Raw genomic sequence first — 17,566 nt, 5'->3', positions numbered from 1 at the left:
AGTCTGTATATTTGATCAAAACAAAATTTAAAGAGCTAAACAGTTAAAATACAACAACACAACATTTGGGTCAAGATTGCACCTGACACATTCTCAAACTCGAGTTATCCGTACAAGTGAGCTCCCGTGCACGTGCGAGTAAATTCAGCCGTATGAGTGGCATCTTAGACGTACGAGTCGCAACACTTGAAAAATCAAAATAATCAACACGATCACAAAATGACTCGTACGAGTGACAATATAGCACTGACGGCAGTGGCAAAAGTGTTAAGGGGCAGGGGGTGGCCTCCCCTAATGGATTTTTTTCAGTGTAAAAATTTTGGGTTTTTCGACTTTGCCCCCGGTGGATTTTTTTTTTTCCCCCAAACCTACATATTTTGCCCCAAAACCTTCAAATTTTGCCCCAAATTCTCCAACTTTTGCCCCAAAATTTTCAAATTTTGTCCCAAAATCTCCAACTTTTGTCCCAAAATCTTCAATTTTTGTCCAAAAAAATTGCTACGGCTTAAAAATTTTTTTTTTGCCCCCGGTAGAAAAAATCCTAGTTTCGCCACTGACTGACGGTTGACCAACTCAATCTCACAAGTGAGGGTCATCCGTACGAGACATATAACATAACTACACGATATTCACTCGCATGGGTGGGACCTCACTCGAACGAGTGAGTCTCACCGGTACCAATTTACGTGCTCATCTAAGATTTCTACAAAATTCGAATGTAAATATAATTTTTGTACAAAAACTGAATTAGCATAGAATATATAAATTCGAATATATACGGGGTACTTGTTTTTAAAAAACTACATAAATGTTTATATAGAATACATAACTTTTACAAAAAAATTTCAAAATATATTATTTTAAAAAAATATATAAATTTAACAGCTATAGATTTTGTACAAAATATATAATACATAATTTTAATAGATATACATTATGTACAGAATATATATTATCCGTAGGTTTCATTCGATTTAAATATAAATCCATATTTTTATTCGAATTCATAAATCCTTTTAATAAAAAAAATTAATTGAACTGGATTAACGATACAAACATCTAACTTTAATATAAACCCTAGATTAATGATTTGTGCTAAAGAAGTTGGTATAAATTGATATTACAAACATGTGAGTGGAAAGATGGTTGAATGCATATAATGATTTTTGAGAGAAGATATTGAAGAATAGAGTGTTTTGTGAGGAATGAAAGTAACCGATTGCTCAAAACAATGTTAGGATTCCTAAATTGATTAAGAGTGAGTTAAACTTTGGTAAGATGACATTATCATGGTAGAGGTTTAATATATAGTATAGATTTTTAAAACATTTGTAACATTGATAGGATTGTGAAGACGTAGTAAGATTGGCACAACCTTATCTATTAGCGATTATATAATGTTTATTTAATTATTACATTTTCAGAATATAGATAATTACGTAATTAATAGTTTTTGACAAATTCAACTTCAGAATCAATCAATTGCGATTTTACATACTCTAAACGTTAAAATGAAAAAGCAGGTTGCCTATTACTAAACATGTACTCGTCATGGGGACTGTATACACGTTGATTGCAATGGATGAACGTTTAAGGACTTAGTGACTTTAATTCTCTGGTGCGGTTTACCGCGAATAACCCTAGTCGAGATGATAATCTCCAAAAGGGTGGTTAAAACGAGTTCACCATTGTTCGTTTTACCATGACAATGGCCGTGAGGGTTTCATTGGGTTTATGTTCATAGAAGATACATGTTACTGTAAGTTGTAGTTTCAGAGTAATCATATGTCGAGTATCTAAAATGTGATTGTTTAATGAATGATGTTAGGGTTTGTATTCATAGTTAAATCTTAGACCAAGATATTCTTGATAAAGTCTAGTTTCTTCTAAACTATCTTCCATATATGACGGGGTTATAATTAGGAAATGATTAAGACTTAATTTAGGATAAGATTGTTATATGTGTGCAACACAAGATCGCAGCACCAAATTTGAGAGTAAGATTGTGCAGGACTTAATCAGATAAGCATGCACAATCACATAATACGCACGAGCGCTGGATGCAGCGCTGGATGCAGGAGTACGCGTATTATTAGCAGCACAACGTGATTATCAAATAACCTAATTATTTCAGTATTTCCTTTCCACTTATTATTATTTCAAATTGTTTGTTAAATTATAAAAAATGATTTACTAAACATTTATAAAACTGATTACTAGATTATTGTGTTATCAAACATCATATTCAAGTTCAAACACCATATAGATATAACATGTTTTATTACAGCTGAATATTTAATTATAACTATTTAAAGCGTATAATCAATTTCCAAAACTCAAATCCAAACACTCCCTTAGTTGTGTTGGAACTTGCTCAATATTTTTCACAAAGTACCCAACTTTATAAGCATATAAGGTTCCATTCTAAAATCAATTAGTGATAGATGAATAACCTATCAAGCTTAATTATATATTGCCCTTAGAATTTTTATCACCGGAACATGTCTCCTAAGCTTATCACCAGGAAAATTTAGATATAAGGTATCATGTGATTCATTAATGTTGGCAAACCGATAGTACATCTTCCACATTATAATCGAGCTCATCATAGCTCTACCACTTGTAGAAATTTTGGTCAATATATACTTCATCAGTTACCCAATTATATAAGCTTATGATGTTCTACTTTAGAAACAATCGATGATGGAGGGAGTAATACATCATACTTATATATTGTTGATGAAATTTTTTCTCAAACCAATATGAGATTGAATTTGCATCAAACAAGTAGAAAAAGTTATAGGGAGAGTTGTGAAGATAGACCTCACCATATTAAATTAGTTCAATATTATCAAACCGTTTCTTATTATTATGTAGTAGTATCAACTAAGCGTATATCTTATAGGGTGTCATCGCCTCCTTTAAAAAAAATTTAAATAACGAAAACAATAATTATTTGAGTTACAATCAAGGTCAGCGTAAAGGAGATATTACAAAAATAGTGAAGACTCTGGAAATTATATTTATCAACAATGTATTAATCTTTTCTATATCTCTCGATCATTTTTCAACTGAAATCAATTTCAAATCAAATAAGTATCGTAAGTTTAGGAAATTTAATTTAAAAAATGTACAATTAAAATCGATATCATCACTGAAAATAAGTATAAACATGCAATACTAATATTAATTTTGCACACTCTTAATACTTATGTTCAAATTTCACCACTGTTGGTGCATTAATCCTCAGTTCTATAACTTGCAGTTGTTCTATTGTTAAGGCTTGTTACATTTCAGTCATGTATGAATATTGATTACTGTTTATTATTGTTTAATATGTTTAACCAATGCCGTCAGGCGGTTTCGAGTTGTTTGGTTGGCAACTCTGACCATCGACCGATGGAAGGCACTATCGGTCGAGGGACAAGGACAATCGGCCGATGGTCGAAGACCATCGACCGAGGGTCGCTGCAGGTGTATATAAATAGAGGTGTCGGGTTTCATTGTTAGTTAACGAACCCTACACCTCCTAGCCGAGTCATTTACTCCTGTTATCATCCCTAGCAATACCCCAACGACTACAAACCCTAAGGCGTCGATTTAATCAACAATTAGTTGGTTTTCTTTGATCCCGAAGCATAATCGTATTCATCTCACCCTAGATTAGTGTTTTTCGCCTCTAATCATGTGTGTACGTTTGTTCTAAGATCCTTAGATCGTCTACAACCACTGCTATTAAAGAAAAAAACAAAAAAAATAACACGTAAAGCCCAACTTTTCTTTGTTTGTTGATATCGCTCCAATTATACATATTTTATATTGCGATATCGAGTTCAGTTCGTATTCATTTTGTGATATTTTGAAGATATAATGAGGTTTTTATAAAGTTTATTGCCTTTTGATTCAAGTGATGTTTTGGAAGTATTCTTGGTGGTTTACGAGAGTTTTGGAGCTAAAAAGATGAATGTTGAAGAAGGTTCAAATTCTGGTTTGCGCGCCTCCACCGTTTTGGCCATAACTTGAGCATACGGACTCGAAAAAGGTGAATCCAAAGCCCAGGCGTCCGTAACTCAGAGCTTTAGGATAATCAAGAATTGAAACTACTGTTCAGAGGATGTGCACATCGCGGTCGCGATTGGCACATCGTGGCCGCGATTCAGAGACCGAAAATTGTAGTTTTCGAACAGCAAAGTATCCCGGTCGCTATGCAGCTATTCCGGTTGCGATTCGGGGCGGTCAGACTTTCGAATTTCCATCTTTAAATACTTCTATTTAACCCTAACTTTAGGGTATCGATTGGGGATGGATCCAGAAGCTAAAGAAGTCATTTTTGGAGGTTTTAGAGCCATTCTTCACCAAAGGAAAAGATCTAAACATCAAGGTTGAAGATTAGATCACTCTATCAACATTGGTACTCTAGTTTTTCATTATATTAGTGATTTTATGATGAATTCTAATTGTTCCAATTGTGTGTTTGATTCTCTTTTGAACATGCCAGGCTAAACCCTCTAGTGTTTGCTCAGATGTAATAACTTTTGATCGTTGGATTGTTCTTTATTTCATGGATTTAATGTTTGATTGATTTAGTTTATTTAAGTTTGGTCAAAGACCCACTATTATGCATGCTTTCTACTTTAATTTGATTTTACATGTTATTATATTTTTATTGTGAGATAATAGGTGTTAGATAACGTGTACTTCAACACTTCATGTGATCTAGACGATTAGGGATTTGATTTCAAGTGATTGTATTAAATATCTAATCGGTAATTGAATGGTATTAGGCATTATAATCATGATAATTACATTGAGTGATCTTTGTAGTTAGGATTTTAAGTGATTTTAATCTGGACCAAATCTTAATAGCTTAATCTAAGTGATCTATGAGTATTTTTTTCAACCAAAAGATCCATTATTGTGTGAATCGGTTACTTGACTTTAATTACATAATTCGTTATCTAGTTTACGTGAGTTTATTAGTGATAAATGGATTATGCTTTAACTCTTAGGAGATCTAGACATTTACATGTGAGTGTGAATGGTGATTAATTGGTAATTCGATAACACAGTCGTGTAGTTGCTTTAAGTGATTGTAGTAATTAAGGTTTTGCGTGAGTTTAACCCAAGTTGAATCACAATAGTTTAATCATATATAGTTTGATTGTTTGAATGCGATTAATGTGAGTTAGTCAAGTTTAGATGATTGAATTATAACCTATCAAACATTTAATTAACTTTAATCGAGAGAACAATCCATGTCATTAGTGAATCATCTGAGTGAACACTGCTTCGTCCATCTGATTATTTGTTTTATTTATTTTCGATTTATTAGTTTAATCAAACCCCTATTTTACAACATAAATCTTCAGAATAATTATTAGTCTTAAAATCTTAAACGCTGCTTCCTGTGAACGAATTCGTAATTTTATTACAATAAGATTAGGTGTGTCTAACGCATATCAAATTTTAGGCGCCGCTTTCGGGGAGCGGCGTGTCTTAAGATTTTAAAAGCTTTTAGTTATTCGATCCTTTCATGGAAACTTGTTTTAATGAAAGTTACTTTTCTGTTTTTTTATATTCAGTTTTACGCGTGGTCTTGTTGTGGTGTGGTCGCAGGTTTCTTAGAGTTACCTTTTTATATTCCGGCCTTAGAAAATATTAAGAAGGAAGAAGTTAAGATGGGTGAACCGCTCAGGGTTAATCCATGGAAGCTTTGATGAAATCTACAAGGTCTGGTAATGGACATGCCATTACCCAACCGGTAGTCGATAATGATTTTGAGGTTAAAGGGCAGATTTTAAATATGTTTACTCACCAGTGTCAGTTCAGGGGTACACAGAAAGAGGATATTCGAGCATCTTCGAAACTTCAAAAGCATCTGTAATTTGTTCAAGATTGCCCAAGTTGCAGATACGATTATCTATTTGAGAGTCTTTCCTTGGTCCTTGAAAGACGATGCCAAGGATTGGTTAGAATCATTGCCCGAAGGTGAAATTGATAGTTGGCCTACAATGGAAGATAAGTTTCTGCAGCGTTTCTTTCTAGCTTCTAAGGCTGCTAAATTGCAGAGTGACATTAATCATTTTGTTCAGAGGTCAAACGAGACACTCTATGAAGCATGGACACGGTTCGGTAAAATGCTACGCAATTGTCCTCAACATGGGTTGAATAACTTTAATAAAGTCCAGATATTTTATAAGGGTGTTAATGTGCCGACAAGGAAAGAAATAGATATTGCTGCAGGTGGGTCTCTAATGAAAAAGACGCCGGATGAAGCTTATAACATCATCTCCGAAACAGCTACGCACTCTTATGATTGGCATCAAGAGATGGATGTTTCTCGATGATCTCATGTAGCTAGTACCGAAACTAGTGATGAACTCGTTTCAGTTAAGGCACAACTTGCAATGGTTAAATGACAGATAGAATCTATGACTAAAGAATTGCACGCTATTAAAGTTGGTTGTGAATTATGTCAGGGACCACATCTTGCAAAGGATTGTAATCAGGCATCTATGGAAGAGCAGGTGAACTACTTGGGTAATCAATACAATAATCAATACCAGGGAGGTAGTTCGGGTTATCAAATGAACGTACCACCAGGGTTCGTTAATCAAAATCAAAATCAGTCATATGAGGATAAAGGTCCTTCACTAGAGGAGTTATTGTGGGGTTTTATTATAAAGATAGATGAAAGCATCACGGCTTTGAGGCAAGATAGTGAATCGACAAAACAGCAAGTGAGAAGTCAACAGGCCTCGATACAAAATTTGGAACGGGATGTGGGGCGTATAGCTCAATCGCTAACACAGAGACCACCGGGTGATCTTCCTTCGAATACGCAAACTAATCCGAATGTCAATGAGCCTCCCCGAATAATCTTGACTAATAACCACCGAAATGATGTGAAGAATAAAGAGCCTCAAGTTTCTAATTATTCGCAAGTTAATGTTATTTCTTGTGTTGAGGGTTGTGGTTTCGATGAGGTTATTCCGACTTATACTCATAATGGTGTAGACGGTTGGATTCGAGTTAGTGATATAACTCTCGCGTATGGTAATCATTTGATGAGTTTGATGATGGGGAATTCTTCTAGTTCGGGTAATCAAGAGTCGGAAGTGAAGAGTGTGGAGACTACCGAGTCTCCCGAGTTCAGTGTAAACAATGTTAGTGAAAGTGAAGTGGAAGAGGAGGTGAATCTTTCACCTAAATTGAAAGTTTACAATCCGCCAATTCCATATCCAAGAGCTATTCCATCCGAGCAACCAAAAGACACTATTTGTAAGTCTATTAATACTAATGATAATATTTTTGTGCATGTACCTTTGGTTGATGTTCTTGCAGGTATGCCCAATTATGGGAAATTTTTAAAAAGATTTAATGGCAAAGAAGGGTGAACATGAGCAGGCATCCTCCGCGTTTCTTGAAGCGGAATGTGCTGCTATTTTGGAAAAGAGTGATATGCCACCAAAGTTAAGTGATCTCGGGCCATTCATAGTGCCCTGTAGGATTAATGATTCTGGAATTTTTAAGTGTTTAACTGATTCAGGTGCGAGTATCAATCTTATGCTGTTGTCCGTTTATTCATGTTTGGGGTTAAATAAACTTAAGTCGACTAATATTGGAGTTAGGTTGGTTAACCAGTCGATTAGTAAACCCATAGGGATTGCTGAAAATTTGGTGGTTAAGGTAGGTGAATTAGAGTTCCCAGCTGACTTTGTCTTTGTTGATATGCCAGAAGATAAGGTTGTACCCATTGTTTTAGGTAGACCATTTTTAGCAACTGCAGGTGTGTTGACTGACTGGAGAACTTATAAATTGATTTTGAGGAATAGAGGTAAAACCTTAAGCTTCCAGACTAAGTTTAGTGTTAAACCACCACCCACACCTGTGGATTCTGTGAATGTAATTACTAGTGTTGAAACTGAAGCTAGTAAACCGAATAAGTGTGGGGGAAAGGTAGAGGAAAAGTTTGTTGATAACCGCCCGAGGATAGTGTTATTGATAAATCAAGGAGGAAGTTGTATAATCGGGTTAGGAATTCAATGTCTGAGAAAGATGAGCACGTTAGGAATAGATTGATGTCAAATCTTTCTAGAAAGGAAAAGGAAAAGCTTAGGGAGTTAACCAAGGAGTCAAAGATGGCGAATGTTTGGTTATTAAATGCAATTGGGTATAGAGATTCGATTAAAGGTTCCAGGGGGTTGAAGGATGGACCCGCATACCATCCGGGCATCAGTTGAGAAGGAAGAGGAGTCGAGTGCGCGACTCCGGAATAAACATCGCACAACCTTGTAAAGTTTGTAAGCAATTCTTTTATTTTTATTGCATGACTTTTTAAAACATAAAAACCCAAAAAAAGTATAAAACATTTGAAAAAAAGCTGGGGACTGGATCGCGGCCTGAGCACAGGGTATCGTGATCGCGATATATTTACAGAAATTAGAGTTTCAAGAACAAGCTCGATCGCGAGCGGGATACACTGGATCGCGACCGCGATTCGGGTGTCAGAAAAAAATGGTACAAGATACAAGGTTGATCGTGATCGGGATTAACCCAATCACGAACGCGATTCAGCTCCAGACCAAAATGCATTTTTCCTTTTATTTGCTGTTTGTTTGAGACTATTTTTAATTTCTTTTTTTTATATTTTGGATGCCTGTATTTGATATTCGTAAACTATGTACTTGGATGATTTGATGGGGCGTTTCGGTACCGTGGTGGTACCACCCCATTGTTTGCATGCGTGGTTTGTATTTTGATTTGCAGGTTATGATGATTCGGATGCTGTTATTTTCAAAGACTGGCATTAAGTTCAGCGACTTATATTGCATTTGAGGATTATTGTGTGATTAATGTTCGAGTGGATGCTGATGTTCTTATGCTGGCAGTAAGTTCAGCGCCATCGTGCACCGTCTCTCCATGATCTTCGGATCTAAAATTCCGGGTTTCTTTTTCTTTTTCCCTTTTCACTATTGCCCTCTCGAATTTATCTTTGATTATCTGATTTCATGTAAATGAGGGCATTACATGATCTTAAGTTGGGGGGGGGGGAGATAAATTCTCGCGAACATTTGTTACCAATTTGAAAATTTTTATGAACTTTTTGAATGGTTTTTGTTAAAAATAAGGGAGCAAAGTATTCCGAGATTTCAAAAATCCAAATTGTAGGATGATTCAAGTCCATCCATAAAGGAAGTTGAGTCTTCCGAATGCCCATCTTACTTGATGTAGGAGACTTCCTAATCTACATCATTTCATACTGACATTGGTTAATACTTCATTTCACGATGTATTACACCGATGTATCGTACTGTGGGAAGAGGAGCCTTGAGCTTCAACCGTGCTGTCTTTTTATGTAAGAGCAATGGCTTCGTGCTAGCGTTTGCTTAGACAATGCACGCCATGGCCAAAAGCCATGGTACCCTTTTAAATACGGTAATGTAGTATCTGCTTCCTACATTTTCTTAAAACTAGCATAAAAGCTAGATGCGTGGGAAGTGGGGTCCAAGGACCTTAAAAACATTAACCAAGTGTTTAAACACTTCCGGGAGAATTGAGTCCTCCCATGTTGTTTTTAGGAAGTAAAGTCTTCCGGAACTTGTAAGCAAAGTCTTGCAAGTTAAATTGAGTTTCAAAAGACCATTGCTTGAAAGTAAAGTCTTTCAGGTTTCGTGCACTAGGCACCCCCGCCCCCTCCCCCCCCCCCCCCCCCCCCAAAAAAAAATTTACACCCAAGGTAGTTGCTTTCTCATCGCCTTTGAACCGGAAGGTAGTTCACTTCGGTGATATACCGGGTTGGCAACTACCCGTGCGGCTGTCCCACAACCGGGAAGGCTTGTATGTACACCGCCTTTTTGAGCCCAAGACAATTGTTATCTCATCGCTTTCGAACCGGTAAGTAGTTTATCCAAGATAATATACCGGGGTAACAATTGTCCGTGCGGCTGTCTCAAAACCGAGATGGCTTTGAAAGCACATAACCTTAAAACCCAAAATTTTCGGAAAACTGGTTTCGTGTAAAAACTTAACTAGTTTTCCCGTTCTTAAAATGCAAAAATGGTTTTATAAATGTCTTGTTTTCCCTAAGGCCAAATTTGTCTTGGTTCCGCACGTGGTATTCTTGATTCGGGGTATTGAAGCTTTTGGGTAGTTACGAGTTCGATTTTAGAAGATTGTGTTGAATGAATGCTTGAACCTTGTGCTTGTTGTGTTGAAGACTACACGATATGAAATTATTGCTTTTGAAGAATGATATCGGTATGTCGTGATTTTCTAATTTTTTAAGACTTGTCCGAGTGTGTGTATTTCTACATAAGTTGATATTATTTAAAGATAGACTTGCTTGAGACAAGCAAGGTTCAAGTGTGGGGGATTTGATATCGCTTCAATTATACATATTTTATATTGCGATATCGGGTTCAGTTTGTATTCATTTTGTGATATTTTGAAGATATAATGAGGCTTTTATAAAGTTTACCGCCTTTTGATTCAATTGATGTTTTGGAAGTATTCTTGGTGGTTTACGAGAGTTTTGGAGCTAAAAAGATGAATGTTGAAGAAGGTTCAAATTATGGTTTGCGCGCGTCCACCGTTTTGGCCATAACTTGAGCATACGGACTCGAAAAAAGGTGAATCCAAAGCCCAGACGTCCGTAACTCAGAGCTCTAGGATAATAAAGAATTGAAACTACTGTTCAGAGGATGTGCACATCGCGGTCGCGATTGGTACATCGCGGCCGCGATTCAGAGACAGAAAATTGTAGTTTTCAAACAGCAATGTATCCCGGTCGCGATGCAGCTATTTCGGTCACGATTCAGGGCGTTCAGACTTCCGAATTTCCATCTTTAAATACCCCTATTTAACCCCAACTTTAGGGTATCAATTGGGGACGAATCTAGAGGCTAAAGAAGTCGTTTTGGAGGTTTTAAAGTCATTCTTCACCAAAGGAAAAGATCTAAACATCAAGGTTGATGATTGGATCACTTATCAACATTGGTACTCTAGTTTTTCATTATATTAGTGATTTTATGATGAATTCTAATTGTTCCAATTGTGTGTTTGATTCTCTTTTGAACATGTCAGGCTAAACCCTCTAGTGTTTGCTCAGATGTAATAACTTTTGATCGTTGGATTGTTCTTTATTTCATGGATTTAATGTTTGATTGATTTAGTTTATTTAAGTTTGGTCAAAGGCCCACTGTTATGCATGCTTTCTACTTTAATTTGATTATACATGTTATTAACTTGTTATTGTGAGATAATATGTGTTAGATAACGTGTACTTCAACACTTCATGTGATCTAGACAATTAGAGATTTGATTTCAAGTGATTGTATTAAATATCTAATCGGTAATTGAATGGTATTAGGCATCATAATCGTGATAATTACATTGAGTGATCTTTGTAGTTAGGATTTTAAGTGATTTTAATCCGGGCCAAATCTTAATAGCTTAATCTAAGTGATCTATGAGTATTTTGTTCAACCAAAAGATCCATTATTGTATGAATCGGTTACTTGACTTTAATTACATAATTTGTTATCTAGTTTACGTGAGTTTATTAGTGATAAATGGATTATACTTCAACTCTTAGGAGATCTAGACATTTACATGTGAGTGCGAATGGTAATTAATTAGTAATTCGATAACACAGTCGTGTAGTTGCTTCAAGTGATTGTAGTAATTAAGGTTTTGCATGAGTTTAATCCAAGTTGAATCACAATAGTTTAATCATATATAGTTTGATTGTTTGAATGCGATTAATGTGAGTTAGTCAAGTTTGGATGATTGAATTATAACCTATCAAACATTTAATCGACTTTAATCGAGAGAACAATCCATGTCATTAGTGAATCATCTGAGTGAACACTGCTTCGTCCATCTGATTATTTGTTTTATTTATTTTCGCATTATTAGTTTAATCAAACCCCTATTTTACAACATAAATCTTCAGAATAATTATTAGTCTTAAAATCTTAAACGCTGCTTCCTGTGAACGAATTCGTAATTTTATTATAATAAGATTAGGTGTGTCTAACGCATATCATTTGTTCTCGTTCTCGTTCTCGTTCTCATTCTTGCACAGCCACACCTACACATCGAGAACGCCTTGATGAGAATATATACAACACGTTTTATCTTGGTGGAACGTGTTGTGACTTGTGACGCTCAAACCTAAAACGCCACGTAACAAATGGTCATACATTTACATTTTATAAGACAAGTGTATGTGTGTGTATATATATATATATATATATATATATATATAAAAAATAGAAGATGGGAGACCAGATATTGATAATGAGTGTAAAAAACTCCAATAATTACCATGTAAAAGGATTACCAACATTATTAATTATACTTTTGCCCTATTAATCACTTGCTTCAATTTTAAATAACTCACACAAAAGTCAAATATTTGAAGTCAATTCCTTATTTCCCCTCTAATAACTTAGACACAAAACTAACATCCTAGTGAAAGACCACTGCAGCTTGTGGTGGACCATGGAGTAGTAGATCAATGTTGAAACTCATCCCCATATATATTTGTACTTATTATATATTTGTTGTCATAGCTTTTGTGTGGTGGTTTGTGATAAGGTGTAAACCAAACATGAAGGGAACCATGAGATACTTAGCTGGTATTGCAGGCCAAAGCGGATATGGATCAAAGTCTACTGCTGATCAAGTTACACAAGATTGTTCTTCACTTCCTCCTAATCTCACTGCCATTGTCACTGGTATTTTTTTTCTTTCTGAGTTACTTTTGTCAAATATGTATTTAATTGGTAAAACTTTTGTTTTGCAACTTGGTTTATAGTAACAAAATTCAAAAATAACATGATACTTGGATTACAAAATTTCGTTTCTTTTTAATAAGTTAGTATTGGTTGATTCCTGCCGGAGGTCCACCGAAAGCAGTCTCTTTACCTTCGAATAGGGGTATGACTGTATACCTACTACCTATTCCTACTCCGACTTTAATCGGATTGGATACTCAATGTCTCATAAGAATATATGCATGATACATATTATGGTAATGACATACTAAGGTTGCTACAATCCATACATATAAATTTGATAACTTCAACTAATGGTACTGTATGATCAAGAATTGTTACAAGAATTCATCGTGGAATTGAACTACACGTTTACTCCACCATTAGTGTGAATGTCGATGTGGTTCACAGTGTGATTCTTCAAGTTGGTTTAGAACAGATTTCAGTTCTAGTGCTTTAAAAGATATGATCCGATATGATTCATGAAATCAATTTAGAAAGTCTTATATATTCTAACTTATGCTCTAAGGACATAATTGTTTGCATAAATAATGTAAATCATAACTGATAATTGGAAATTAGTGAGTTTAATTAATGTATTTTATGCTATACATTGTGAAACTAATTGAGTTTAACTTATACAGTACCTTTCTTAGCCATTAATTTAATCCATTTAAAAATGACTAGGATATTGAAATGAAGAAAATAAAGAAGACATAGTAATGAAGTGGGACCCTTTTTCATGTTGAGGAAGAAATTGTTTTGTCTTTCATGAATACCTTCTCTCTCATTGGTTTAACAATATCACTGCTCTCCAGACAATCCCAATGACACAATCACAATCATGTTTTTTTTTTTTTTTTTAAATTGTTTACTCTTTCAAAATTTGACAGTCACATTCAAGAGGTAACAAATTTGACATATTTACTGTATCATGTTACCTCATTTGGATAAATTTTATTTACCTAATAGTTAGCTGATGTTGTTTTAATTGCTGTTCCACTTACCACCTTAGGTTAATTATTTATTTTTATATTTATAGTAATTTGTATTGATTAATAAAAATGTAATGATTCTTGTTTCATTTTTAAAGGGGCTACGTCGGGGATTGGGGAAGAAACGGCACGAGTGTTAGCAAAGAGAGGGGTGAGGGTTGTGATTCCGGCGAGAGATCTTAAAAAGGCGGCTCAAGTGAAAGAAAATATACAAAAGAAGCATCCAAAAGCCGTGATCATAGTTTTGGAGATTGATCTAAGTTCATTTGCTTCTATCAGGAAATTTTGTTCAGAGTTTTTGTCACTAAACATACCTCTTAATATTCTCATGTAAGGTTTAACCATGTTTATGGTTATGGATTATAAATTCATGTTTATTTTACTATTAACATTTGAGTATATATGTTACTAATGGTGAAGTAATTCTTTTTCTTTTATTAGAAATAATGCAGGGAAATTTTCTCAAAAGTTGGAGTTCTCAGAGGATAAATTTGAGATGACTTTTGCTACAAATTACTTAGGTGAGTGATTTTGTACCCTTCATACAAATCTTGAATGCTTCTATATATATTGAAATTCTTGTATAAAATTTCATTTTTACATTTTATCATATCGATGTGAAGTTGTAACAATGTACATTTACATCTTAACGGATTAAATGACGTGTGAATATCGATGGGAATTTAAAAAACTAGATAAACTGTTTAAAGTGAATTAGTTATGTCGCGTAAATTTGAGTAAAAAATACTCATCAACAAACCTATTTAGTTATTGTTCACATTTGATTTGGTTGGTTCATACATGTAAATCAATAGATTATATTGTAGTTAGCGTGCATATCGACCTTTTAATAATTTAAATTTTGAAAAAGCAAAAAGTAATTTGGGAAAAATAGAGGTAAGAAACTAAGGTCAACTAATGTCGTGTCAATATGCACAATGAATAGTTGATGCACTTATACTGGTGCATGTACCACCATTTTTGTAAAAAAAGAATATCCAGAAAAAGTCTTTTATGGAGTATAAAAATTAAGCGTCTGAGATTATTATTGTTAATTATTTTTTGAATTGGAATTTATAATAATAAATTAATTGTTTGATTATGTGCAGGACATTTTTTATTAACAGAACTACTGTTAGAAAAAATGATAGAAACAGCAAGACAAACAGGAGTTCAAGGAAGAATAGTGAATGTTTCTTCTGTAATTCACAGTTGGGTAAAAAAAGATCATTTCAGATTTAATCAAATGCTGCAACCAAAACAGTAAGTACACTTGGCCTAATCTAAATTTATAAATACTCGTAGATGCGCGCACACTAGCTAATGTTTGTATGTTCGTCGCACTATAGTTATAATGCAACGCAAGCATATGCACAATCGAAGTTGGCCAACATAATGCATGCGAATGAACTAGCAAAACAGATGAAGGTATGCATGTTCATGTTCTTAAATAAGATATACAAGGTTTGTATTTTTCAATATGTTAAGTTATAAAGTTAATGTAGTTCTAACTTTGATTGTTGGTACTGTTAAACAGGAAATTAACGCGAATGTAACTATTAACACCGTGCATCCAGGGATTGTGAAAACCGGAATCATCAGAGATCATAAAGGCATTGTCACAGGTATGCTTTCATATATAAATATGTATAAACAGTTAGCGATAATGATTGATACACCTAATATATAGACCTAATAGCACGATGAGTGGTGACTGGTGAGGGTTCCAGTTCAGTGTTCAGGTCAGTCTTCTCAAAGAACATTGTAGCTGAAAAGTGGCATGAGTATTCTGAAGTTAAAATGGGCTCACAAATATATTTTTTAACCAGTAAGAAAAAAAAGGAATTACTTGTTATTTGTTGCGAGACGTGGAGGAACGCCGTAACAAAGTGGGGAACGCCTGATTCCCGGTTTTATGTTTGTAACTACAAAATATAGGCCTGTATATCACTGTTCCAACAGTTAAATGGCACAAAATCATGTTACATTAGTGAATAATATGCCGTTCATGCACACTTAGTTGTTAAGTTTTACTTGACAAATATGGAGTAAATATAAATCTACTAAACTAAGGTTTTTCTTTTTTTGTCTTCAGATTCTATGTTCTTCATTGCTTCCAAGTTGTTAAAATCGACATCACAGGGTGCATCGACCACATGTTATGTGGCTCTAAGCTCGAAAACAGAAGGGGTAACAGGGAGATACTTTTCAGACTGCAATGAGAGCCGTTGTTCTTCCCTTGCAAATGATGATTCAGAAGCACACAAGTTATGGAAACAAACTCGAGCACTAATCCATAAACGATTACGAGTCCAACCAAGATCATGAAAAGTTCTTATATTATTTCACATATAACTCAATACAGTTATATATAGTCAAGCTTATTGTATATGTGTAGGTATAAATCATAAATGTATGTAAATGTTCATGTTGTTTCTCAACACGGCATTTTTTTGCAAAAAGTAAAGATAAAAGTATCACAGGCAGTTCCATGTAGGTGTCGCAATTCGGGTTCGGTGTTATGATCTTTCCCAACTCACCATTAGATTTGAGAGAGATACGAACTAACCCCGGGATTCCACGCAAGAAGGAAAGAATGGGAATCCGAGTTATCGTTAGCCGCACAAGTTAATCACCCAAGTGTAGAACTCACTTCCAAAAATCGACTTAGAGAGGAGGGGACACTCAAGTTATAACCACCATTTGGATTTACTCTCCCACTGATATGGGATCATGAACCCAATTAACACTGGGACCTTTTATTTCGGACACGACTCAAGTAACCCGTTATTTATCTAATCAAATTTGCGTATTGGTTGCCAAATGACTCGATCGGCTCAATCTATTCAAGCAGGTTTATTTCCCAAATCGCCCGTTTGTCCATTCGCTTCACCTACACATTCAACAACATAATGATAAGTACTGTTGAGTCTAACTCACGGGTCAATGAAAGTCAAAGTTGCGTTAGCTCAATGTGCCATAGTTTGATATGTTGAGGTATATTTAGAAGGGCTATAAATACATCTTGTAAGGTTCATTTGCTTGTGGAAACTCTCTCAACTTTTGTAACAACCTTTGCACTAAATTATATCATTTTATTAATAAATCAATTTCTTAAGTGTTCTTCATGATCTAGCTATGGATTAGTGTCCTACAATAACCAATATTATTTAGTGTGTAGAACGATTAAACAGTATTAATCGACCAAAATCACCAATATCGAATGCGGAATAACTCGATATTGAATTTTATATCAAAAACAACTTAAATAACTTGTGATCTATTGAATAAACTTGACTTGTAAATGTTACAGATCGACTTAGAAGAGTGCTAGACCTGCAGAGAAACAAAAACATGGCTACAGTTGTGTAAGGGTTCGTAACCCCAAAATGAACCTGAAATCAACATTAAATAGGGTCTGCACGTGTAACCGTGCGGTTGCAGTTTGCAACCGTGCGGTTGAACCTATATCCGAATGCATTCTGCATCCGTACGGTTACATAGACAGTAAGTAGATAAACAATAAACGCATACAATTGATTATGAACAAATAGAAAACGTAATGAACCACCAACCAATTGTTTAAGTACTTACAATGTCTATCATACTCGCGAATACACGATAATAAACTGGGCACTTACGTCATGCACTAACATAGTAAGCAATAATGATCTTAACATACATACACAACATTAATGATCCTTATTTCTCTGCCATGTAAATTTCAATAGGAATCAACCAAAAATTACTAAGAAATGCAGGTATAATTTAAGGGAAATTGGTATCCAT

At 34.8% G+C, this 17,566-nt stretch overlaps 1 protein-coding gene across 1 annotated transcript; it reads left to right on the top strand.

The window, feature by feature from the left end:
* The first annotated feature begins 12,523 nt into the window (after positions 1-12,523).
* On the top strand, positions 12,524-16,213 carry LOC139892497 (short-chain dehydrogenase TIC 32 B, chloroplastic-like). The gene is made up of 7 exons (XM_071875606.1): positions 12,524-12,743; positions 13,876-14,107; positions 14,219-14,298; positions 14,887-15,040; positions 15,127-15,205; positions 15,315-15,402; positions 15,873-16,213. Exons 1-7 carry the CDS (start codon positions 12,524-12,526, stop codon positions 16,103-16,105), a joined length of 1,086 nt encoding a protein of 361 aa, XP_071731707.1. The 3' UTR covers positions 16,106-16,213.
* Positions 16,214-17,566: the final 1,353 nt, after the last annotated feature.

The sequence above is a fragment of the Rutidosis leptorrhynchoides genome, chromosome 2, assembly GCF_046630445.1.
Source record: "Rutidosis leptorrhynchoides isolate AG116_Rl617_1_P2 chromosome 2, CSIRO_AGI_Rlap_v1, whole genome shotgun sequence".
Classification (NCBI taxonomy): Eukaryota; Viridiplantae; Streptophyta; class Magnoliopsida; order Asterales; family Asteraceae; genus Rutidosis; species Rutidosis leptorrhynchoides.
This window is presented reverse-complemented; position numbering and strand designations above follow the sequence as displayed.

Excerpts from the sequence above, each read along its gene's own strand:
- LOC139892497 (XM_071875606.1), top strand. The coding sequence starts at position 12,524 with ATGTTGAAACTCATCCCCATATATATTTGTACTTATTATATATTTGTT. Across the intron at positions 12,744-13,875 it reads TCTCACTGCCATTGTCACTG|GGGCTACGTCGGGGATTGGG; the intron begins GTATTTTTTTTC and ends TCATTTTTAAAG. Across the intron at positions 15,041-15,126 it reads CAAATGCTGCAACCAAAACA|TTATAATGCAACGCAAGCAT; the intron begins GTAAGTACACTT and ends GTCGCACTATAG.